General features: G+C 40.2%; 1 protein-coding gene across 2 annotated transcripts in view; it reads left to right on the forward strand.

The window, feature by feature from the left end:
- The window catches only part of LOC134349540 (PC3-like endoprotease variant B), a 797,797-nt gene that overhangs the window by 291,346 nt on the left and 479,036 nt on the right, over nt 1–27,415 (forward strand). For both annotated transcript variants that reach the window (XM_063054023.1, XM_063054024.1), the window contains exon 4: nt 4,832–4,946. In XM_063054023.1, the coding sequence (XP_062910093.1) occupies nt 4,832–4,946 (115 nt within the window). The remainder of the gene's footprint in view (nt 1–4,831; nt 4,947–27,415) is intronic.

Raw genomic sequence — 27,415 nt, forward strand, 5'->3', positions numbered from 1 at the left:
TGTTTTTTCATACATAGCTAGAGGCAACGTCCAGGGGATTGGAGAATAGCTAATGGTTTTCTCTTCTTGGAAAAGGGACAAGATAGCAAATAATAGGACAACAAGCCTTATATCAATGGTAAGGTAATTATCACAGAAAACTCTTGGGGATAGCATTTACTCAGATCTGGAAAAGCATAGGTTATTAGGGATAGTTAGTATGCTCTCCTAGGGAGATCATGTTTTACATTGTCTCAATCATGTCCCGACTAACATTTTTTGAGTAAGTGACAAAAGTGACCGATGATGGTAGGGTAGTTGTTGTTGTAAACATGGGCTTCAGTGAAGGGTGCAGCATGGTCCCTCATGGTAACTTGATCCAGAAGGTTCGGGTGCATGCTTGCATAGAGACTTGGCAGATTGGATTCAAGATCAGCTTGGCAAAAGGAAATAGAGAACAGTTGTGAAGGGATGTTACTCTGACTGAAGGTCTGTGACTAATAGTTTGCCACAGGGATTAATGCTGGGACCTCTGTTATTTGTGTTATATTTAAATGATTTTGGTGAAAGTGTAGGTGTAAGTTTAAAGATGAAATGAAAATTGGTGGAGTTGTCAATAGTGAGGACAGCAGTCAAAGGAAACAGCAGGATATAGATCAGTTGGAAACATGGGCAAAGAAATGGCAAATGGACTTTAATCTGTATAAGTGATTGGTGCTGTATATTGAGAAGTCAAATGCAGTATGCTACATTAATTTTCAGAGGGATCTCCGGATGTAAGTGCATTGCTCCCTCAAAGTGACAACACAAGTACTGTATATAGGACGGTAGAGAAGACATAGGGCATACTAGTTCTTATCAGTTGGAGCACTGAGAATAAATGTATGACTTGTTGCAGCTGTATCAAACTTTGGTGAAGCCACTTTTGGAATAACATGAGCAGTTCTGCTCACTGCATTACAGGAAGAATGTGGAGGTTCTGGTGAAGATTTAGAAAAGGCTCATCAAGTAGTGAGTATTAGTTTCAAGGAGAATTTGGACAACCTGGATTACTTTCTCTGGAGTAATGGAGGCGGAAGGTTGACATGATAGAAGTATCTAAAATTATGAAGGGCATAGACAGGGTAGAAAGGGGCTTTTTTGAGGTGGAAATATTAAATACTAGAAGGCACAGCTTGATGAGGGCAGATGAGGCAAAAGTTTAATTGAGATTTGGAAAACAAAGACTGATAGGTGCTTGGTCAAGAAAGCACAACAGTGTGTCCACTTACTGAGGAGACTGAGGCAAGTGAGGTTCCCCCCCACCCCCCCTCTAACCAACTTTTACAGGAGCACCATCGAGAGTGTCCTGACCAGCTGCATCGCCATCTGGTGCAGGAATTGCAAGGCATCTGACTGCAAGTCCTTAGAAAGGATTGCAAGGACCTCTGAGAGGGTCATCAGGGTCTCTCTTCCGCCCATCAGAGATAGTTATCCAGAGCGGTGCATGCATAGGGCCCTTATCATTGTCAATGATCCTTCTCATCCATCCAACAATCTCTTTTACCCCCTACCATCAGGCAGGAGGTACTGTAGCATTAGGACAAGAACTGTCAGGATGATAAACATCTTTTTCCTCCAGGCCGTAAGACTACTGAACTTCTTGCTACCACCCAGGTCTCATCAGACATGAAGTACCCGCAGCATTATGCAATTTATTTTTTTTTAACTTGTGTCATAATTGCGCCTTATTATTTGTTAATTTACTTGCGGTAATATTACTTAATGTGTGATGTGTGTGAGTATATGAACCGTGTTGTGCACTTTGGTCCAGAGGAACGATGTATTGTTTGATGGTATACATGTAAACGATTGAACAATAATAAACTGAACTTGAACTTGAATATACTGCTAGGGGAGTTGGTGGAAACAAATATGATATCAATGTTCAAGGGGCATTTGGACAGGCACATGAAGAGACAGATGAGATTAGTTTAAATTTGCATTATAGTTGTCTTTGGCTAAAGGATATATCCTCTTCTCATTACTACCATCGTAAAGGAGCCTAAAGACCCAAACTCAATGCTTCCCCTCTGTCATCAGATGTCTGAATGGTCCTTGAACCCATAAAGTCTACATCACTATTCCTTTTTTGTAATTTTTATTGTTTTTCTTATGTCTCGTACTTTACTACTGCCACAAAACAACCAAGTACATGATGTACATCAGTGTTAATAAACCTGTTTCTGATTCTGAATGTCTCTGATAATCAGGACATTAAAAAATAATAGAAGTCAATTTAAATAATTGACTAAAACTTACTTGAAACTACAACACATATTTCAAAGCTGCACAATCCAGTCTCACGCTTTTACTAGAGGTTAGCAACTCCATTCAAAGGAAGAAGTTCCAGACAATTGTGAGGTAACACATTTTGGGCCAGCAAATACCAACAAGATGTGTACAGTAAATGGCAGTGTTCACAGGAACATTGATACCTCACTGAACACAGTGACACAGATAGTTAGGGTGGTGAGGAGGGCATTTGGTTTGCTTGCCTTCCTATGCTAACGCATTTACTTTAAGAGTTGGGAGCTCATGTACGTACATACTGTTGGAAAGCTGCATTTGGACTATCGTGGATGGCTTTGGTCACCACACTACCAAAGGATGAGGCAGCATTACTGCAGAAGAGATTCATCAGGATATTACCTCATTGAACTGCAGGAAGCTGAGGGAAGACCTGCTGGAGGTTTCTAATATCATGAAAGATAGATAGTCACAAGTCTTTTTTGTAGGGAAGGCTGCCTCAAACCAAAGAACATAAGTCTAAGAGAGGAGAAATTTAAAAGAGATCTGAAAGACAAGGTTTTCACATAGAGAATGGTGATTAATTGGAACCAGCTGCTACAGGATATGGTAGAGGCAGATAAAATTACATTGTTTAAAAGGCATTTGAACAGGTATTGGGAAAGGAGTAGAGGGCTACAGGCCTAATGCAGGAAAATTGAGTTATTGGAGACAGACTTCACGGTCGGCAAGGAGGAGTTGAGCTGAAAGACTACCTCTGTGCTGTACAACTCTGACTCGATGAATGAGACAACATGAGAGACAACAGTGATGGTAAAGCTGAAGGCTGTATTGAAACTAGTCCAGCCATTGAGCTCAGTAAGTTATGTAATGCCTTTGGACTCCATTGTGAAATTGTGAACAAGTACATTCACATATAACCTCCAACCTATTTAGTACTTCTGTGGCAAATGCTCACACTGCAACTGGCCAGCAGTCCTGTACAAAGCCTCTGGCTAGCTTTTAGTACATTACAAACCAATATCTACATGCTGCATGTGGTTGAGACCAATTGGTAAAGAAGGATCTTTCTTCACTATTCACTTTCTCTCTTTATTTTTATTGAAGTGCCCCACTTTCACCTTTTGTTTACAGATTTTGTTGCAGAGCAGTTGCAAAATTGCAGTTCAACTCACAATGAGGCAATCCCACCAACTATAATGCTTTATGTGAAATATTCAAAATATCCACCATTTGTTTCTGCAAATGAATACTTTTTACTTCTTATAACTGATGCTTCGATGACAAACTCTGCAGAAGATGTCAGAGGGTTGTCATCGAAACGTTGGTTATAGTCGATACTTGCCCCCGCCTGAAGTCTGCAAAGAATTTATACACCGGGAAAGCACTAGATCGTTTTTCACTTTTTACCTACCTGTACTTTTTTGGGGAGCAATCTGATCCTGAGCTGAACTACTAATCCCAATTTTTTTTTCACTGCGGAGATAGTCCTTTCCACCTCTGAGATACCATCCAGTGTGCCTCCACAACAAGAGGTTTGCTGATGAAACTCTCCCACATACTTTATCAAGTCTGGACTCAGAGCCAGTCTTCTCCACCCTTGATATCCTTCAGCTTACACATCCTCTGCTGTATTTACATTCTAACCCTCTCATAATCCCACTCAAGCTCTCAGTTTCAGTCACAGACTTGCAGACCTACTCTGACTGCAGCACCTCCTCCCCCATTCCTCTATTTTAACTTTATCATCCTCCTTTCCAAAGTCCCTTAAGGCTTCAGATCTCCTGATTTCTGTAACCTGATCCTGCCCTAGGACCCTCTGAGAACTTCCAAGAATAACATTTACTTTAAATTAATATGGGATCCAGAAAACATTATAAAATCAAGCCCAAAATGTCAGCTACGCATTCCATCAGATCATTGCTTCCTTATGTGGGTTTTAATGACACTGCTGGGTGGCTGTGGAGCAAGCTGTTCTGCACTCAGCAATGCACTGAATAGAATAATATCATTGGGGGAAGGGGAAGGAAGATTTCTCTAAACTGTCTAAGATTTTAAAATTGTCTCAAAAACATAAAGGAGCTTTTATTGTACATTAAAAGGGGTTATATTTATTTCAAGAGAAAAGTATTCAATTGTAACATTTGCTAAGCTGGTGCTGCGGAATATTTCTGTGGTGCTGCCAAGAATATTGTTCCCGAAGCTATTGTTTAACACAAGTTCCTCCTTAGGTCACTAGAGGGCTCTGTGATATGGCAGAAGGTTTAAAGAAACCAAAAGATGCCTCGCTTCAAAAAACAAAGCACTCTGATTGGTGGACAGGTGTCTAGTGATTTATTAAAGATAACAAGTAACAAACAACACAGCTTAAACATTTCTTATAATATTTAGTTCCCTTGAAAAATAAATACATTATTATGTATTTGAAATTAAAAGATAGGAGATTGCTAGGTGTGTATTTAATAGAATACTAAATTAACAATATAAACTAAGCCTTAAGTGAAGTAGTATCATAATATGTTTCCAATGTATCCTAAAGTTTGGAATTGATTCTTTCATTTAGGTCAAATGGGTAGGACAGCATTATGTTCATGAAGTGGAAAAACGAGACAAGGTTGTTTTCTCCAATCACTCATCACTTCAAGGTGGCAATTTTGATTTAAACTCTGGATCACTAGGTAAGTGCCAAATAACAAAACTCATTATGTGATTATATGAAGTAACTTATCTCCATTAAAGAATAAACATAAGAGATCTGATTTAGGCATTTAGTAGACTCAATCACATTTGCAACCTGAGTATGCAGTACTGTACTCAGATCAATTTAGTGACTGACCTAGACCAGATTAGGAATTTGCATTTCATATCATCTACCTATGTATGTTTGCTTTCTGATTCTCATCTTCAATGTACCTAATCTAGGTTTATAGAATAATGTGGATCCTACCTTTCAGATGACATTTAACTTTAGCATGACTGGAAAATATCCCATGACAATATTTGTAAAGAAGATCAGGGTATCGGATTATTTCTGGCCAAAGTTTATCGTTCATTTGGTATTACACAAAAAGATCCAACTATTTCCATATTCTATGTTGTGCCAATTTGCTGCGAAGAAATTGGTTGCTGTGTTTTGTACATTACAATAATCACTACACTTCAAAAGTAGATCATTGGCGTGAAACATCCTCATGTCACAATGTGTGCCTCATCAATGCAAACCAAACAAAATTGTTTCAATTCAAAATTAAGAAATTATTGAGTTTGTCACCAAGCCTTTTTTCTTTATTCCTAGTGTGACTAAAATATTAAATGTCAATACAGTAATACAGACTTTTTAATTAGTTTGCTTTTACCAACATTTCAGAATGCTGCTCCAAGTTACCGCCTTTTATACATAATAATTCAAAAATACAAATAATGTATTGTGGTTAGAATATATCCACTCATCATCCTTGTACTTTTGACAAATAAGCACTTGCAAAATGACTTAGTTTAGTTAAAATTTAGATGCACCTTTCACCACCAATGCACACTTTATTTAGGTTTTCTGTGACTTTTGTCTTATTAACCTCATTTGCCCTTGATGAATTTCAGCTCTCAGTGATGACGAGGGTGAGTGAAAGGGCCACAGACCTTGTTTCTCATTAAGATACAGACTCACTTTCCATAGTATGTAAATTACTTGTCACTTTTCCTTGAGGTGGGATGTCCCACCAAGCTGGCCAGCTGGTTTCTGGCAAAGCTTATTTTGCACATATTGGGAGGTTCAATAGTCACCCAGGGCTAGGACTGAGAAATCACAATCACTGAACTGTGACAGGAGCATTTTAACTGCAGCACCATTGAATTTTCTAGGGATGCATATTATTATCAAACACTGTGTTTCTGAGTTTCATTCCTTTCTCATGCTATTTTTAATATCCTGTTTAGCACAGACACCAGGATTCTCTGCTTATGAGACTCTAATTTATTATACAGCTCTCATTTTTAAAGGATTGAACATAGTAATTTATACAAGATGTGTTAAATATGGCATGGAAAATAGCACATGTAAAAAAATCGAACCCACCAATGTTGTTTCTTTCACTTGGAATAGAATTTAAAAAGTCCATTAACATGACATTTCCTACTGCCTAAGTTGTTTAAAGAGACAGTTCCTTACCATGGAGTATTTGAATAGTCTCAGTACAAATGGCGTGCTGCTAACATACCTTTCTGGCTGTTGATTTGCACTGTTTCACAGATCACAGAGTAATATTTTTTCAAACATTGTTTCCTAAAGCTGATTTTGCTCATCCAGCTACAGGTCAGTTGCAGACAGTAGGAAGGAAACAGGCCTGATAGTCTTAAATATATCATTAATTAATCCTCAAAACTTCATGCTGTTAGAAATGGCCATTAGTTATGAATAGTCAAATCTGATGTTAGGCAACTTGTCCAACTTAAGTAGTGGCACTAGCAATAGTTAGATTAAGTCCAGGGAAGTTTATCCTATTTTTTTTTAAGTAGTACAATGTTGAATTAATTACTCAGTCATAAGGAAAAAGTATCATTTTTAAACAGAAGAATATAGAAAAAGAGGGAAAAGGAGAGATAGACAAATGGCAGGACGGGCTTTTTTTTAACAATGCTATCTATGAAAAGTTTGTCTAAATTACAACGTACTTTTCATATCTGATCACTATGAAACTCAGATTTATTTTAGCACTAAATTAAACTGGGAATATTAAAAGTGATCTGTTGGGAGAGTTGAGCATTCCCTGAATTTTGTCAGGAATCTAACCTTGAATTTAACTAGAATCTATCATTAATGTTCATGACATCATTCTGTCAGTCAGCTTTGTCAAGATGTTTGCAAGCAAGGGTAACATTGTCCATTTAAGTGACAGGTTTCTTTTTTCTAATTTATGGTGAAGAAGTAAACATGATCCATAAAACTTAACAATAAATAGGATTATGAGATGCTATCAAATGAAACACAATATTTCACACCCCAAAGTAAATTCAATTAGGCAGTGTGCACATTTAACTTCAGCAGAATCTTTAACTAATATCTTGATTCTCAAGTGGCCAGTTATCCATGCTGAGGCCTCGCAGAGTAAGCTGTGTCTTCAGAACTGATAAATGTGTTCTACTGCGCAGCCTTCAAACTTTTGACCAGAAGCCAAAATTTTGGATTTTGATGCAGCTTGCGTTTCATTCAAGTGGTGCAAAAGAATTTTGCCAAGTTTAATGATCATGATTGAAATCTGGTTCTTTATCCCCAAGATCCACAGTCACTTTTGTTAATACTTAACAAAGAGAATCAAGAGAGACTGTGTCTTCACTGAAGTGTGAAATTCACAGAAGCAGAACAAACTAATAAAAGGAAACTAATAAAAGTAAAGAAGCAATTAATAAAGAAGAAATAATATCACTAATGCATGCTGCCTGAAAACAAGAATGTTTGCTTTCACTTTTTAGTTATACCAGTATTCTCAAATTCCTGTGGATCTTATCCTGCATGTCATGGCCTGGAGAGAATGGGGCATGATAGTGTTAATGGCTTTAACTTCCTTTTCCAGATGGCATCATTTTGAAGTGGATCTGTTGAAAACATATGGCCATTTCCCATGGTGGAGTTATTTCAGTAATCAAATTTTGATCTTAAGGCAAAAATGATCACTTTAGGTTAACCATGATGTGCACATATCTATTGTTTCCATTGGTAAGAATGGAACAACGTCCAACCAAAATGTGTTGTGCAGAAAGGCACTGCAGGGGAACTGCTCCAGAGCATACAGAAAAATCGGGTCTGCCATCATTCTCAACCCATGCACAATCATGATCTTCTTTTTATCTGTTTGCTAAAGAGCCACAATATGCTTAGAGAATCCAGAGGAGGTTCACATGGATGATTTCAGGAATGAAGGGGTTAACATATGAGGAGCATTTGGCAGCTTTAGGTCTGTAGTCACTGGAATTTAGAAGAATGAGTGTGGGTCTCATTGAATCCTACCCAACGTTGAAAGGACTAGATAAGGTGGATGTGGAGAGGATGTTTCCTCTGGTTGGGGGTATCCAGAACTAGAGGGCACAGCCTTAAAATTGAGGGCAACTTTTTAGAATAGAAGTAAGGAGAAATTTTTTTTTAGCCAAAGAGTAGTGAATCTGTGGAAAGTTCTGCCACAGACTGCGGTAGAGGCCAATTCCCTAGGTATATTTAAAGCAGAAGTTGATAGATTTTTGATTGATCAAGGAGTATGGTGAGCAGGTAGGCGAATGGGGTTGAATGGGATCTGGGATTAGCCATGATGAAATAGTGGAGCAAGCTTGATGGGCTGAATGGCCTAATTCTGCTCCTATGTCTTATGTTGTTATATCTAGGTTTAAGTCAGATGAGCTACATTGGGTTGTCTGTATGGCATCTTGCAGCTTGTTGACCAACATGGCTCAGACCTACTGTTGGTTCTTAGCTTCTGCTGTGGTTAATCAGCATGTCTAATCTATGTTTAGGTACTTATACTACACTCCTATTTTTTAAAGACATATATTGTGTCCTGGAGTCCAGATCACTCTGACTCAATTAGTATGTTAATGAGTAAACAAAAACAGACTCTTGCACTTGAAATATCTGAGAAAAAACATAGGACAATACTGTGGGAAATACACTATGGCAATATACAGTATCAATATGATAGAAGAGTAAAAATATTTAATGGAAAAAGAGTTTGGATCATCAAAATTATTGAGAGATCATCTATCAGACAATAAACTAAAAAATAATTAATGTCAAATTATTTGGATCAGCTGACAGTACATGAGGGTGAACTTATAAATATTAGTAAATTATAGTGCTGACATTTCAAACAATGGGCATTTCTCAAGACCACTATTTGCAGTTTAATAACAATATTACAAAATTGTAATACACATCACATAGCCCACAACACTGATATTGTGAGCAATGGACCTTTCCCATGGCTACCATTCGCAGTATAGCACCCGTAAACAATATTACAAGTTGTGGGCTGTGTAAATTGCATAGAAATTTGTAAAAGACACAAATAAATGCCTCAGTATGAGGATATTAAACTAAATCAAACTATCACACAGTTTGGTCTAGTGAAGTTTATAACATAAAATGCTCCATATAACATTTTCATTACAATTCCAATATTTTCCTCAACTGTCCTTAAGTGAGCCTCAGGCAGATTTCCTTTTTCAGCATCTGCAGATTTTCTCACATTTGAGAGCTTCACGAATGTCTGCTTTCCAATACATTGCTTCTACTGCTGGTATTAACTAACTCCTTAGAAAGATATCTCTCATAGGGTTTGTTCTAACCCTAACAAAGATATCTCTTTTGCTCTAGTTATTGCCTCTATTATTTTCTCCAGCTGCAAAAACTTGATACCATCTTTCCAAAGAAGGGTCCCAGAGTTGAAGCATTAACTATTTCTCATTCCACACATGCTGCCTGACCTGCTGAGTAGTTCCAGGGTTTTCTGTTTTTATTTCAGTTCTCCAACATCTGTACTTGTTCTTGTGAACCTTGAGACATCTAGTTTAGAGCTTCAGTGCTGATCAAATAAAATACTGGGGTAGCAAAATATATTGTCAATTGTAATGCAGATGGTGCAGAATAGTATAAAGAGTCAAAATAGATATTCTTTCTGCTTTGTTCTAATAATGTGGCAGAATAGTGCCACATTGAGGTGTAACTATAATCACTGCCTTATAGTTCAATGCACTTATTTTTGCTGCTTACTTTCCAACACACTCGAAGGGTAAACTAACTGGGAGGTTAAGCAATCTTCAGAAATAAAGTACTATGGTATAAATTGCTATCATAAAGTACTTGGTAGGTTACTTTCCACAATATTTCTCTGCAATTCGAAAGCAAACAAAAACTGCAGATTTTGGAAATAAGGATAAAAATTGCTTGGGATTCTTAGTGAATCAGACAGTGTCTCTGGTGAAATAAATAAGTAGTTCAGGTCAATGTTTCACGTACTGCCTATTTCAATAGTGTTTTGTTTCAGAAGAAAAAAAAGTCATTGCCCAAAACGATAACCTTTTCCACCACTGATGCTGCCAGACATAGTGATTTTCTAAAGCATTTTCTGTTTATATTCCACCTGCAATTTTGACACTATCCCTGCCATACTACCTGCGTCATTCTTAATTTTTAATTTTTTTTTAGTTTGAGGGCATCCCACTATTATAATGGTATTCTGATGTGCAAAGGACAAAACTCTTACTCAAAGTCTTTTATGTGCACTTGTTACTTTGCTTCACCAAGGAATTGCATACGTATCTCAAGATTAAGTCGTCAGTATTTTAGTCTATGGGGCAGCAATGATTCAAGCCCTCCTCAATGCTTTTAAGAGCTAGACTCTCAGCATCATGTACTTCAAGGCATTGGATAAAATATTACCAATACTGTCTCTGCAGAATCGTTCCATTCATTGGGCAATGTCGAACAATCTAGGCAAGGGAGAAAATGAATTCTAATCTACTGCTGCACAATCAACATCATCTCTAACTGACAGCTCCACCCCTTTAATTCTAAATTTCTCTCCAACCATCCATATATTCTCAAATCTATGTATGGTAACTCAGCAGTAAAGTATCCTCATTCAAATCTGTTACTTATGGTCCAGCTAATGTTCTACTTGTTTTGTTCAAATAAACAGACCAATGTGAGTGTCCTCTCCTAAACCGATGCGTAACTAGTGAGGCCCTTGTTACACTCAGTCAGTTCCATTAACCAAGTTATTCATATCAATGAAAGAAGACTCCTGAAACAGGCACTATTCTGTTAAGGGCAGATGTGCCCAGACAGACAGGATGAGCGCAAAGCCTTTTTGATTGTATGAATCACCTGTACTGACTCCTGGGAATCTTGGCATTCAAAGGTTTAAAATGGAGAAGTGATGGAATTCAGAACTGTGAATCATTGCATTAGGAACATATGGAAACCTTGCATTAAGGGCAGAAAGGACGAATTATATCGCATACAACTCATCCACCCTTTTTGTCAGCCACAATCTGTGGAACAGTTTGTATTTCCCATACTGACACCATTAATCAACAATGGAAATGAGACATTATTGATCTCGAGGAACAACCAAAGAAGAAGATGAGAAGTATGAGAAGTAGTAATGTCCTTTTTAGGGTCCATGTGAAATCATATTACCAGCTGACTTGAAAATTATATTGTATGAAGAAATGCTTAGCAGCTTAATTCATGAGCAACTCTCTTTCTATTTTAATGGAGGACTTTATTTAATTTTCTTATTAAAAACAAAGGACTTTTAAAACAGATCATCTTACCTTTATCATCAAATCTCAACAAATCTTAATTTTAAGGTTTAAGAGAAAGTTTCTAGTGAGATGCATTAGGGCACCAGGATGGTGTCAGCTGATTTAGTGTTTTGTAGGGATTAAGCATAGAGTCCGACTTTGGGCTTGCCCTAGGCTGTCCTTCTTAGGCACCTGTTCCATCATAAGTTAAAAATGCAATACTAAAATAGTATGTAAAATACGTGATAGAATTTAAAGTTATTAGTATAGTTTGTTAAATGAGTAATTATACATATTAGGAGCAGCACAGTAGCATAGCGATTAGTAATAATATTATTAATGAACCGGTGACCCAAATTCTATCCTGACGCTGTCTGTAAGCAGTTTGTATGTCCTTCCTGTCATGGCGTGAGTTTCTGCTGGGTGCTCCAGTTTCCTCCTACGTTCTGAAGATATATGAGTTTGTAGGTTAATTGGTCATATGTTTGCATTTGAGCAGTTCATCGGGCTGGGAGAACCTGCTACCATGCTGTATCTCTCAGTAAAATAAAAAATAAAAATATAGTTTGAGAATACTTCAGAAAAGGAGTTTCACAATAGGCTACTTAGAAAAGATTCTGATTATGCTATAAGAGTTGTTTGAATGACAAGTGTTTCTATGGTTTGAGAAGTGCTGAAAGTGGTGTACTGAAGAATTTAGCACTTTTACTAAAAGAGATGTAAATTGCGTAGCCACAGTTAAGCATTAATTTTCCCCTAGGTCACACAGGAAAGAAAAAGACCATTCTTTTGAATAAGGTTTATCTACATTGCCAAATAATGTGGCAGAGTAACTATTGAAGTGCATAATGCACTTCCTTGACATGGTAGAAATACTGTATATTGTATTTAAATTCCAATAATCCTGCACACTGAGAACCTTAGTAATGGACAGTAGATTTTTAGAACTATTGAATATTAGGCCTATTAATCCATGAACGCATTTTATTTTTGGATGTTAAATGACAACATAATAAATTTTTCATCAAACACATTGAGTTTAAAGGGAGCATGGGAAACCAGACTCTGGTGAGTTTAAAGGGAGTGCTGGAAGCAGGACTTCAGTGAATTTAAAGGGAGTATAGAAAATATGATCCTTCTGAGTTTAAAAGGAATTCTGTAAACAGCATCCTGGTGAGCCAGATGCTGAACCATAGACATTTCAGAATAATTAGATTCTGGATGTACAGAGTTTCTATGAATGCATACAACTTGATTGCTCAAAATTATTAGCCAATTATTAAAAGAAATTTGGAGAGATCAGGCATGTGCTGATTAGTTAAAATTACTACCTAATAATTCAATGAATGTGTGATAGGCGAAAGGGCCTTTGGTGGTGCAAGTGTTTAAATAGAATTCATAGAGCTTGAAGATAATACACAATTACATTAAATGTGTAACCGTGTTGCAGCTTTGAAGAATATTGTAAACCATGAATATTAAATATTTCAGGTGAAATTATGTTAATTAAATAGAAGTAAGAGAAGTAAAAGTGCCTAGGACTGAAATGACAAATATTATGATCGAGAAATTGCACGTAGCAAAATGTTGCATGCTAATTTGTGTCTGCAATGAAATTCTTCAGCCAATGACCTCAACAAACATCATCACAGGGCTGATTACCTACTGATGTCAAAAGCCTAAAGTCTGCACAAAATAATTCAAAAATATTCTGAGATCTTTTAAATCATTACATCAACACTATTCATCATGAAATGTTGCTGTGCCATGTGAATATTACGTATATAGGGATGTTTTATTGTTCATCTTCTACTTCAGAATTATTAAATCATTTTATGTGAATTTAGAAACAATCAAACAAGAATAAAGCTTTCAACTTTTAGAATTAATGCTGCCAAGCAATTAAATCCTAGAATTTATAACTGGACATTAATTATCAATTTTAGCACTCGGTCTTATGCCATCACAACATTTCTGCCTAATGGCTCAGGATGTAATGAACACCAACAATGAGACAGTAGCTTAATCGTTAATCTATACGACATTAACCAATCCAAGCTATTTTAGCCGAGTGACATTATTGGATCATATAAGGGTAGACAGTAAGAGAATCAGAGTAGAATTTATCAACACATGAAAGAGAAGTAAGTAAGAAATAGCGTTGCTCAGAGAGTCAACATGGTCTTCATAGTGACACAGAAGTTAATATAGTTGTCTCAAAACTTCAGAGACTGAGTTTGATCCTGACTTCATGTGCAATCTGTGTGGAGTTTGCATACCCACTGTGACCGTGTGGCGCTCGGGTTCCTCCCAGACGCACTGGTCTCCTCTCATTGTTTTGTTGATTGGCTACTATAAATTATGCTTAATGTAGGGGGATGTTAGTGGGCATATATGAGAGCGCAGATTATAGGGGAAGAAGTGACTTGATAAAATGTTCAACACCCATGTCCCTGTTTCATAGGAAATATGCAATATAATAACGTATGGACTGGAAATTTGCTTACAAATTTAGACTAGTTCATGGACATTCACTATTTTAATTATATGTAAAGTTATTATTTATCAATTTAAGGAATGTGAATATTGCTAAATGCCATACCAAACTGACCTTGATAAGCTGGCAGTGAGCCACTGTCTAAAGTTGGTACAGTTATTCTGGTAATGATACATCCACAGGTTGTTCAATAGAAAGTTCAAGGATTTAGATCAAGTGGCAAGGAGACTCTTTTCAAACTGTCTATTCAATGGCAGACATGAATTTTAAAAATAGAAAGCAGAAACCCAGCAAATGCATCCTCCTGCAGGTTGGAGAACAGATTATGAAAGGCCAAGCAATTCTCCTTCATTGTGCAGGGAAAAGAATAGACAATAAAGAAAAGAGATTTTTTTCCTCCAAACTACTACAGAATAAAATAATGAATGCTTGGAAACCATGCATCCCCCTCTCGATTTTTTCTTTTTCCATTCCCCATTGTAGTCCCCCTCTCGACCCTTCTCCTCACCTGCCAATCACAGCCCTCTGGTGCCCCGCCCTCCTACACTTTTTTCCAAGGTTCACTGCCCTCTCCAATCAGATTTATACTTATTCAATCCTTTATTTCTTCCACCTATTATCTCCCAGCTTCTTACTTCATGCCCCTTCCCCACCTTGCCCCACACTTGGTTTCACATATCACCTACCAGCTTGTACCCTCCCCCCACCCTCTTATTCTAGCTTCTGCCCCTTCATTTCCAGTCCTGATTAAGGGTTGCAGCCTAAAATGTTGACTCTTTATTCCTCTCCTTAGGTTCCACATGACCTGCTAAGTTCCTCCAGCACTTTGTGTTTGTTGCTCAAGATTTCCGGCATCTGCAGAATCTCTTAGAAAATCTGTTAGTGGTTTAGCAGGATATGCCGAATGGGAAATTGCTAAAAAGTCTTTTTCAATTAAAACAATAGGAAAGGAATATTTATAACAAACTTAACAACCTTATATGGAACAAAAGGGTTTCAGTTGATTTCCCCTGGAATTATTCATTCCCATTTCAAAATATAGGGTGAAGAGAAGAGTGAGCTAATTCATTTCACAAACTATAACATTCACCACTGCATAAATAGAGTAAACATAACTGGAAAATTCATAGAGTCACTGAGTAAAACACATAGGATCAAAGCCAGTGCCCCTTCTCATCCATACTGACCAAAGGAATCCATCAATACTAGTCCCACTGGCCTGCATTTTATGCCTATCCCTCTAAACCTCTCCTATCCATGTACTTAACTAAATGTCATTTAAGTGTTGCCCCTATGTCTGCCTCACCTACTTTCTCTGCCTGCACATTCAATATGCACACCACTCACCATCAAATAGCTGTGCCCTTCATGTTCCTTTTAAACCTTTTCTCCTCCCACCTTCATAGTGGTTGAAAATCTTACTGGTATTTTTAGAATACTTTTATTTCCAAACATTCATTACTATTTCTGTACAATACCAGTCACAATTTGGGCTTTCAGTCATAACCCAACTTTACACTGTCAGCATCAGGGCATGCATTTTTTAAAAAAAGCATCTTAAAGCTAGCAACTTTGGACAATTGAACAGGATGGATTTGAGTTGCTATCATGAAAGAGGTACCTGCCAATGTCTGTGAACAACCAAAAATTTAACCTTTCAAGAAGTAAATGGATTAACCTAATACGAAATTAACAATCACCCTTAAGATAAATAGTATCCTTTATTTTCTCAATGCCCACAAGGCCATCTGATATATGTCTGCCACTGTGATCACAGAACCACTATCATATTGGCACTAGTCATGGTGAAGCAGTGAGTTTGCTTTTTAAAACCTACGTTACATTATGTTTCACTGGCAGGTATCTATTCCATAATAGCAACTCAAATCCATCCTGTTCATTGTCCAAAGTTGCCAGCTTTATGATGCTTATTTTAAAAAATAAATGCACTTCTGGCAAATGAAGAGATGACAATGTGGGAGAGAAGTACAACAAGTGTGGGAGAACTTGGAGATTCAGTTCAACTGAACCTGCTTTCAACTCTTCTCTTCAGCAAAGTTTTGGGTTCTACTTTTCATCCTTGGCCTGATTGTATGGCTTGATTCCTGTGTTCCATCCACTCCATTCTCCCTTTGTGCTCTAGGTCACTGCCAACCAACTAGTGTCTGATGCCAGTGACCTTAAGATCTGCTTTCTGCCACTTGTCCCACTACTGTATCAGGTCATGAGTGGTAGGCAGTCAGTATGTTAGAGACAGCATCTGAAGGGCCTACTTTTAAAAGCAGTTAAAATGTATTTTAATAATTATGAAGTTAAAAGTTTTAAATTAACAAATGCATTTAATACATAATAATTCACTGTTACTTAATTAAAATATAAAGGACAGAGAATTATAAGCAAATAAAGGAAAACTTAGCTAAGTTTTCCTACAGCCCTATGGATGACCCAATTACTCACTGGTGTTGCTGATTGAAGTGCCACAGCAGATTGGAACCTCAAGACAACAGGTGTGACTGTTAGAGGCATCTGCATTCGAGTGATCTCTCTCTCTCTCTCTGTCTATCTCTGTCTCTCTATCTCTCTATCTCTTAATCTCTCTATCTCTCATGAGAGAGAGTTTGCCGCTGATTCTTGAGTCAGGGGAACTCAGAGTAAAGCGATGCTGCAGACTGTAACATTGAAACAGCAAGCTGTTGGCCTCCCTTCTTGCTGCCGAAAGAGTGATACCTCTCTCCCCCTTGTTAGTGTGTGTGAGAGAGAGAGAGAGAGAGAGTCAGTGGGTTGTGGAAATGCTGGGATAAAGAGTGGTCTTTGCTGGACTCTAGATCATGGTCTCTTTGGGGGCTCTGCTATTGCTGGTGGGGTGGGTGGTGGGTGGGGGCTGATGCTTTTCACTGGAACAAGTAGGGGCAGGGGGAGGTTTGATACTTTGTGCATGGGGCGTGACTTTGGAGTGCTAACGTTTTTCTGTCATTCATTCTTAAGGGTTGTTCTTCTGTTTTGTGGATGTCTGTGAAGAGTAAGAATTTCAGGCTGTATACTGTATACATACATCCTCTGATATTCAATGGAACCGTTGAACCGTTGAAATGAATCAGGCTGTAATAAGTCAGTCAGCCAGCCATGGCTGGTGTACACTTCAGGGATCAGATTAAAAGGCTATTTGGATCATTAGCTCAGGACATTATTGAGTACCCTGGACAATGTCTAAAGGCAAAGCAAGACATCAAATGCATCTGCATCTGGTTTCCAAGTATAGTCCATGTGTTCACACTAACAGTTCTCTACCAATCCAATGGCTATTTTTCAGCCTAATCTAGAACAAGATCTCTTATCTCAGCTTTACATGTTCCTTATGTCACATTGGCATGTTTTTTTCTTTATTGTAAAGAAGGTGTTTTGTGAATTTTAAACAAAAGGTATTTTGAAGATGCTGGAAATCTAGAGCAACACACGAAATGCTGGAGGAACTCAGCAGGTTAGGCAACATCTGTGGAGAGTATCAATGCTGCTTGATCTGCTGAGCTCCTCCAGCATTTTGTGTGTGTTGCCTTGTAAATTAGTTGCGATCAATAAATCTTAGATATTGCACTATTAATTACAACAAAACTAAAACTTAATGTACAAGTTTATTGGTTCTTTTTTGTTGGGTTCATAAAGTTGGCAAAATTACTCCACTTTCTTTAGAACAGATTTTCATATAACGTAAGTTATATGAATGGCAGCTATTCAAGATGTTAAACCTTTCATTTTATATATATATATATATATATCCTGTGGGTTTTATTTGATTATGTGTTTAACTATTGGAGCTTGAAAGAGAAGTGGTTAAATTTTATCACTTCAGGTCAAATTTGGAAAATATATCTCTCGACCTACTGTATCTCGTTCGAGTTGAGCAGTCCTCCTGGATTTGTTGGGAGAAAGAGAAGTAGTCCGGGGAGATCTGATGTGAAGTCAGCAGCAGAAGCACAGATTTTCTTGTTCCAGGTCCAATTCACATTGAAGCTTAATGGAGAGAAATTGGAGGTTAATTTCTAACTTCCACAGACCTCAGCTAAGCCAATAATTTAAGCAGAATTCCCTGTATGTTTTAACTTTAATAAATGTATTTGGCAGTTATCCACATAAGCAGTAGTCTTCCGAGGTATTCAGTTAACCTTCTACTGTGTGTAAGGAAGACTTAGTGAGAAGGAGTATTCAAGTATATGCATTTGGAGTGACAAGCCTACAGGTGGAGCTTGAGATCATGCGGGCTGTTGTTTGTGGTAAGTAAATACGAGATTTAAAAAAGCGAACGGGACTTGTTGGGACTTTTGGCAGAGCTTGAAATGTTTTAGGTTATTAGGCATTTGGCAAGAGCCTATAAAGAGATAAGGATGAAAAAGACCAGCCATTGTGGGAAGGGCCAGTGTTAAAGTGGGAAGCTTTGGCCTAGCAGGCTTCTAAGAGAGGTAACAAAGGCTTGGCTAAACTTTTGGTAAAATCCTTCCTCCCTTCCTAACTATCCCCCCATCCCAGTTATAGTAGTAAGAGTAATATTCAAGGCAGTGGAGTGCTCCTCTTGTAGGATGTGGAAAGACATGGAGACCTCCAGTAACCCTGATGATTTGAGTTTCTTTTTTTTCCAGACAAGATAGAAAAGGAGCGACTAAAGGGGAAAGAATAGCAGTACTGGTTGATCAGGGAAAATATCATGGCAGTGCTTAGAATGAGGGCTCATCTACTGAGGCTATGTGGGTATGAGAAAGGGTGAGGAATAAGAAACGGATAACCATGTCAGTGGGTTTTATACAACAGACCAAACAATAGTCAGCAGCAGTTAGAAGTACATTCATAGAGAGGTGGCAGACAGTTTCAAGAAACCTAAGGTTGTGATAGTAGATGATTTTAACTTTCCACATATTCACTGGGACCCCTATACTGTAGCAGCACTGGATGGGATAGAGTTTGTCAAATATGTTCAAGAAAGTTTCCTTAGTCAACATATGAAGCTCCCAACTAGAGAGAATGTGATGTTGGATCTCCAGTTAGAGAATGAGACAGGGTCGGTGACAGAATTCTGTGCAGGGGAACACTTAGGATCTAGAGATCATAATTCCATTAGTTTCATGATAACTATGGGGAAGGATAGGACTGGTCCTCAGGCTGAGATTTTAAATTGGAGAAAAGCAACATTGATGGCATCACATGTTTGAAGTTCAATTTTGATGGCAGGAATGGATTGGGAAAGGTTATTTTCTGGCAAAGGGATGCTTAGTAAGTGGGAGGCCTGCAAAAGTGAAATATTACATGTTCCTATTAAAGGTTTAGGGAACTTTGGATTTTGTTGGGTTTGAGGCTGGGAAGAATGAGAGGCGTGCAGCATGTGTGGACAGCCAGGAACAAATTGGGTGCTAGATGAGTATAAGAAATGCAACAGAAATCGGGAGGGCAAAAAGAAGGCATGGAATTGCTTTGGCAGACAAGGTGAAGGAGAATCCCAAAAGTTTCTACAGAGATACTGTATGAAGAGCAAAAGGATAGTAAGGGACAAAAATTGTCCACTTGAAGATCAGTGCAGTCATTTGTGCATGGAGCTGAAAGAGATGGGGAAGATCTTAAATAGAATTTTGCATCTGTATTTATTCGGAGCCTCTAGAACTGAAGCAAAACAGTAATGAGGTGATGAGCCATATCTGGATAACTGAAGAGGAGGTGTTTGCCGGCTTAAAACAAATTATGGTGGTTACGTTCACAGACCCTAACAAGGTGTTGCCTTGGACCTTGTGCGAGGCTAGTGTAGAAAGTGTAAGGGCCCTGATTCTGGTATCTAAAACATCCTTAGCCAAGGGTGAATTGCCAGAGGACTGGAGAACAGCTAATATTGTTTCATTGTTCAAGAAAGGCTCTAAGGCTACGTCTACACTAGACCAGATAATTTTGAAAACACCGGTTCCGTGTAAAAACGATAGGCGTCCACACAAAGCATTTTTGAAAATACCTCCATCCACATTAAAATAGGTATTTGGATGAACCTCCTCCTACCGGGCATGCGCAGGACACATCTACAGAAAACAAGTGACATGTTTGGTGTCAAATCTTGCTGTGAAAGTGTGCGTTTGTGAAGTTACAGACTAGAAAAACTTAAAAGGAAATTGCCAAACGACAGACAGCTGTTGGCTTTCGCGCAGGAGGACTTAAAACTAAAAAAAACAAATACTGGAGTGTATGGAGGCAACCAACAGGGAGTTCGCAGACAGTATGACCCGGCTGATGCCGAACATTGAAACCTGACTAACTCTGTTGCAGTAATAAAGCACCTTGTTAAATGTATAAAACATGTCTGCATCAGTGTTATATTGTATATCCATACAATGTTACATTAGGTTGTTACACATCTATTGTCAGAGAAGTACTTGCATGAATAGGTAAACCACCTTCATACAAGCAAGGACAGAAAAGAAGGACAGAAAACAGGGCAAAGTGAGTATACTTATTTATTCAGTAAGTTATGGGTCAAAGTATTTGGTGAGTACATTTCTAACTCTTCTGCCTTCAGTCTCGTTGCTGTCTGTTCTGAAATTGTTAAGTTGTGTTGGGGGGTGCGTTCAAGAAAACAATGAAATGCCGCACTGCGGCCACCATCTGTTCCGGCACGTCATGACAGTGTGGACGGAGGGTCAAAACGAAGAGAAAAAGCTTTGGTTACGGATTTATCCGTTCTAGTGTGGATGTAGCCTAAGACTAAAGCAGGAAATTATAGACCTTTGAGCCTGATCTCAGTAGTTGGTAAATTATTGGAAAGTATTCTACAGCAGTAGTCCCCACCCTCTGGGCTGCGGACCGATACCGGGCCGTAAAGAATACAGCGGTGCAGCAGTAGCCAGGACACAACCAGAACGTCTTTAAGGAAAAAGCCAAAATAAACAAGCTGATTATTTACGTGCCTTAATTAGCTTGTTTATTTCAGTTTTTTCTCTTAAAGATGTGCTGGTTGCGTCCTGGCTACCACTGCACCCCTGCATGCTTCGCGGCCCAGTATCGGTCTGCGGCCCGCAGCTTGGGGACTACTGTTCTAAAGGACTGTCACAGTCCCGACCATTAATTCCCCATTTTTGCCTAATTTCCTTTGATGACGGCACACCTAGTTTTCATCAAGACCTGCAGAATAAGAACCCCGGCTTTGCACCCACTAGTTGCCAGATCGTTGGTTTTGCTAGTGTGGTAATTCACGCTTCCCGGCCACTTAGGATTGTGTGTCCTAAATTTTGCTTCAGTACCAATATTTATCTGTGAAGCTCAGTCTCTCCGTGTCAAGATCAGTTTTCTAAGTTCTACTCCAGTTCCAAAGTTTACCTGTGAAACCCAGTCTCTCTGTGTCAAGATAAATTCTGCCTGCCTCCTGCCTTCCTGCTCTCCCTCCTGTTTGCCATTCAACGCTCACGACCGCGTCTGCATCTTAACTAAATCTCTGTGCCTGTGTCCTGTGCTTGGGTTCGCCATATTCGTTGCAACAAGGACAGGATTTACAGTATAAGGATTTGAATAAGCAGAACCTGATTAGGGATCGTTAACATGAGTTTGAGTGTGATAAGTTATGTCTAACTAATCTTACAGAGTTTTTCGAGGAGGTTAACAGGAAATTTGATGAAGGAAAAGCAATAGTTATTGCCCACATGGACTTCAGCAAGGCATCGATAAGGTACCGCAAGGGAGGCTGGTTAAGAAGTTTCAGTCGCTTGGCATTCAGGATGAAGTAGTACATTGAATTCAACATTGGCTTGGCGGGAGAAGCCAGAGAGTAGTAGTAGATGATGGTCTCTCTGACAGGAGGCCTGTGACTAGTGGTATGCAGCAGGGATCAGTGCTGAGTTAGCTGTTGTTTGTCATCTGTATTAATGTTTTGGATAATAATGTGGTAAATCTGAATATCTAATTATAACCATATAACAATTACAGCACGGAAACAGACCATCTCGGCCCTTCTTGTCCGTGCCGAGCTCTTACTCTCACCTAGTCCCACCGACCTGCACTCAGCCCATAACCCTCCATTCCTTTCCTGTCCACATAGCTGTCCAATTTAACTTTAAATGACAACATCGAACCTGCCTCAACCACTTCTGCTGGAAGCTCGTTCCACACAGCTACCACTCTCTGAGTAAAGAAGTTCCCCCTCATATTACCCCTAAACTTTTGCCCTTTAAATCTCAACTCATGTCCTCTTGTTTGAATCTCCCCCACTCTCAATGGAAAAAGCCTATCCACATCAACTCTATCTATCCCCATTATATTTTTAAATACCTCTATCAAGTCCCCCTTCAACCTTCTACTCTCCAAAGAACAAAGACCCAACTTGTTCAACCTTTCTCTGTAACTTAGGAGATGAAACCCAGGCAAAATTCTGGTAAATCTCTTCTGTACTCTCTCAATTTTGTTGACATCTTTCCTATAATTCGGTGACCAGAACTGTATACATTTGGAGGAGTGCACTGAGATTGGAGCCATGATGGATGACAAGGAAGGCTGTCAAAGTTTCCTGTGGTATCTGGACTAGCTGGAGAAATGGATTGAAAAATATCAGATGTAAATTAAATGCAGACAAGTGTGAGCTGTTGCACTTTGGGAGGACAAATCAGGGTTGGACATACACCGTGAACGGTAGGGCACTAAGGAGTGCTGTAGAACAATGTGATCTGGGAATACAGATTCATACTTCCTTGAAAGTGGCATCACAGGTGGATAGGATCATAAACAGAGTTTTTAATTCATTGGCCTTCATAAATCAAAGTATTGAGTGCAGTAGTTAGGATGCTATGTTGAAGTTTTATAAGACATTGTTAAGGTCAATTTTGGAGTATTGTGTACAGGTCTGGTCACTTACCTCCAGGAAAGATATTAATAAGTTTGAAAATACAGATAAAATTTACAAGGATGTTGCAGAGTTTGAAGACCTGAGTTATAGGAAAAGGTTAAACAGGTTAGGACTTTATTCCCTGGAGTGTCAGAAAATAAGGAGCGATTTGATTGATGTACACTAAATATGTGGAGTATAGCAATAGAATATAGCAATATAGTAAATGCAAGCAGACTTTTTCCTCTGAGGTTGGGTGAAACTAGCACTAGAGATCATAGCTTAGGGATAAAAGGTGAAACTGTCTGCAAAACTAAACAGCTGGTCATTGACTTCAGGAAAACGGGCAGTGCAAATCCTTCTGTCTACATTAGCAGCGCTGAGGTTAAACATGTTCAAGGCTTTCAATTCTTCAAAGCCTGTCCTGATCAAACCACCAAGAAAGCTCACCAATGCCTCAACTTCCTCAGGAGACTATGGAAATTTGGCATGGCCCTTTCAAGCCTTACCCTTATTTTAAAGATGCAGCATCAAAATCATCCTGTCTGATTGCTTCATGGCTTGGTATGGCAATTGTTCTGTCCCTGCTTACAAGAAGTAGTGCAGACAGCTCAGTACATCACAGAAACCAGCCTCCCCTCCATGGACTCTGTCTATACTTCTCACTGCCTCAGTAAAGTAGCCGGCATAATCAAAGACCCCTCCCACCTCAGATATTCTTCCTTTTCGGTCAATCAATACAGAAGGTTGAAAGCCATATACCATCAGGCTCGAGGATAGATTCTACCCCATTATTATAGTTCAATGAGATTGATTCACAATTTACCTCATTATGACCCTACACCTTATTGTAAACCTCTACTACACTTTCCGTCTAGCTTTTGCACTTGATTCTGCACTGTTACTGTTTTTCCTTTTGCTAATTCAGTGCACTGTGTAATGAATTGATCTATGAGATCTACAGGAAGGTGTTTCCTGCTTGACATTGCTGCCTGCCACACCTACAACAGTGCCCTTAGGTCAGCTGTAGGGTTATCAGCCAGGGACAACCGCACATTACGGCTTTGCTCCCTTAGCCCTGGTGCAACTCCTGGTGGCAGAGCAGTGGCAGAGACATCTCCCTGCCACCCCTTGCAGCTTCCAGTGGAGTTTGTCAGTCCCCCAATTTCTATTCTTCTTCCTCAGCCACAGCCAAAAGCAGTCCTTTTCTGCCTCTTCAGCCAACTCCCTGGTGGCCCTCCTAAGCCTCAATCCAGTCACTGTCATATCATGGAGTAACCTTGTCATCAATACTTCGATGAAGCCCCCGGCATCCTACCTCCACGGGGGAGATGATGGTCCTCTAGCCAGCATCCTTATACTCAGCTGCCAGGTCTGAGTACTTCAGCCCCTTCTGCTTGTGGGCAGCATCAACTCTTTCCTCCCATGGGATGGGTGACTCAATGAAGAGGACTGTCTTGGCAGCCCTGTGCCACAGTACCATGTCTAGGCAGAGAGATGTGATGGTGATTTCCGTGAGGAACTGTAGCTGTCTGCCGAGATCTACCCTCATGCTCCACTCCTTATCTGTGGAAAGGAGTCATGAAGGAGCTCTCAGGTGGGTGCATTCAGTGCTCTTACCAGCCTTGACAAATGGGAAGAGTTGTCATCCTGCTGGGGAAAGGCTGCTCCTCGCATTCTGCCTACGGGTCTCTAGGATGTCCGCCAGCTTCTTTAGGACCTGGTTGTGCCGCCATCTGTAGCGTCCTTGGAATGGTGCAGTCTTGCATCCTGCCAGGATGTGTTGGAGGTTGGCATTGGTGGTATCACACAGGGGGCAGCTATCCTCACTGCCGAAGCACTGGTGAAGATTTTGGGGGCAGGGCAAGGTGTCCTCGGTTGCCCTGATAAGGAAGCTACGTCTGACATTTGGGACCTTCCACAGATCAGACCAGCTGAATGAACTGTTGATGGTGCCCTTTCATGTTGTCCATCTTCCCTGGCAGCCCTGTGCCACTGCCTTCACACTGTAGCTCTTGCTCTGTCCCGGTCACCTCCTTCACAACCACAGCTTTCCTCTCTTTCTTTGAGGCCTTGGACCAGGATCATGCTGCCTTCCCCCAGCCAAGTCCTTCATGTCCGGCCAGGACTCTGCCGACAACCTCTTAGTGTGGCAGCCTGTTGATGGCCTGGTCTACTTGAGCTTGAGCTTTCCATTTATGGTCAGTATGGATTGGGGCATTGGTACTCCTCACCAGCGGGTCGGTGGACTCCCTCAGCTCCATGTCCAGTCGGGTTTTCTCCTGTTTGTACCCCAGGATGATGGATCTTAATGGCAGCTGCAACATGTTCTTCCGAAGAGGCCAGTATCCGAGAAACACCCAGCCATTTCCAGACGTACACATTGGCTATCCCAACCATCCTACTGGCTGTTGATGAGGGAATTTACGCATTTTCAGAGGCTACATCACCCTTTGGTACAGTGTGAACTGGTAGCATCACACTTTATACTTTCTGGGTAGTTGTCTCTGGTCGATTCTGGCCAGGCCCTCTGAGAGCTGTTTCTATGCTATTTTCCCATCTCCCTGTCAGACAGCTGTGCAGTGTACTACCTCCCAAGGCTTCAGATAGGCTGCCTGGTTAACAATGGAATTTCCTCGCCTCCTACACAAAGGTGATATTATCGCTTCCGACCCCTTGCGGAGGGATAGGCTTCGTGACCAAAACTTTTCCATGGAGGACTTTCAGACCGTTTGGGCTGACCGGAAGTGCACTGAGAGCGGTAACCGTAAAGGAGTTGGGGGTTTGCTGTTCTGGTTAACAACGGATGGTGCAACCCTGGGCATATTACGATCGAGGAACGTGTTTACAGCCCGGATATTGAACTTTTTGCTGTTGGACTCCGGCCATATTCCACCGAGATTCAACACTGGGCATCATGGGAAGTTGTTCCTGCCTGTGGCCATTGAACTTTGCAGCTCCTCCCGTTGAGGGTCAGACACCCTGAGCCAGTAGGCTGGTCCTGGACTTATTTCCATCTGGCATAGTTTGCATATTGTTGTTCGATTGTTTGTGGTTTTTGTATTGCTATATTTATGCTCTGTTCTTGGTTGGTGAAGCTGTAAGGAAACTCAGTTTCCCTCAGGATCAATAAAGTATGTCTGTCTGTCTGTCTGTGACAGGAAACAGTAGAGGCCAGTTCATTGGCTATATTTAAGAGGGAGTTAGATATGGCCCTTGTGGCTAAAGGGATCGGGGGTATGGAGAGAAGGCAGGTACAGGGTTCTGAGTTGGATGATCAGCCATGATCATACTGAATGGTGGTGCAGGCTCGAAGGGCCGAATGGCCTACTCCTGCACCTATTTTCTATGTTTCTATGTTTCTATGTGACTTGAAGGGCCTGATCTTCATTATTGTCCATGTCACCAGCTCATCCAACCTTTTCTGCAGCCTTCTTGTGCATGCAGCCATCTGAACGATGCGTGTGACATCATCCATGTAGCTTCTCAGTGGAGGAAGCCTCTGTCCTGACTGTAACTTTATCCCTCCAACCACCTGCCCTGCATCCATAAGGATAATCTCGAAGCATGCCACAAACAGAACGGGAGAGATGGAACACCATATTGCAATGCCTACGTTGAGCTGCTGCACCCCTTTGTGAGTCTCAAAAAGAGAAACCCATCTGGAGGTCACTGAAGTAATCATAAATCAGGCCTCTAATGCAGTGGGGAATGTAAAAGAACGCTTTTGCAAAGTTGATGAGCTGGTGAGACACAGATCCATAGGCTTTTGCAAGGTCCAGCCATAAGACCGTAGGTCACCTTTCGCATGCTTGGCTCGTTGGATCTGGTCCCATATTGATGATTCATCCCAGGAAGCCTGGAGCTCCTGCACTCCTGCTTTCTGGCAGCTGGTGTCAATGTATTCATTGTCTATGAGGTAGCTGGTCATCCTCTTAGCCGTGACAGAGAAGAAGATTCTCCTCTCAACGTTCAGCAGTGTAATACTCCTGAACTGGTGTTCTGCTCTTGGAGATGAACACTGCCACAGCTTATTGCCACTCTGATGGGATGTGCTGGTTTTCCTAGGGCAGTTCTCATTAGCTTCCACAAGATTTTTAGCATATGAGGACAGTTTTTATGGAGCTTGTAAGGAATTCTGTTCAGACCTGGTGCTGACACTGACCTTGCTTTGTTGATGACTTCTCTGACTTCACCTAGCTTGCGGGGGGACGGGGGATGGAGGTGTCAAACTGGACGGTTGGAGGAGCAGGACATGGAACATACCCTGGCGATCCACGGGAAGTTTTCCTTGCTGGATCACTGCACTTGTCCCTGATGTACTGGTCCAGCTCCTCTTTGGTGGCTTCCAGCTCCCCGCTCCCTTTATCCTCCAACAGCTGTCGGGTGTATTTGAAGGGATTCCTGAAGAAGCTATCTCTCCTTCTCTTCTTTTTCCTGCACTTACAAATGCGCTCTGCCCTTCACAGCCTGGCCAGTTTCTGCTTAACTTCATTCCACTACTCTACACACTTTGTAGAGCAGGT

The sequence above is a fragment of the Mobula hypostoma genome, chromosome 7 (assembly GCF_963921235.1).
Source record: "Mobula hypostoma chromosome 7, sMobHyp1.1, whole genome shotgun sequence".
Classification (NCBI taxonomy): Eukaryota; Metazoa; Chordata; class Chondrichthyes; order Myliobatiformes; family Myliobatidae; genus Mobula; species Mobula hypostoma.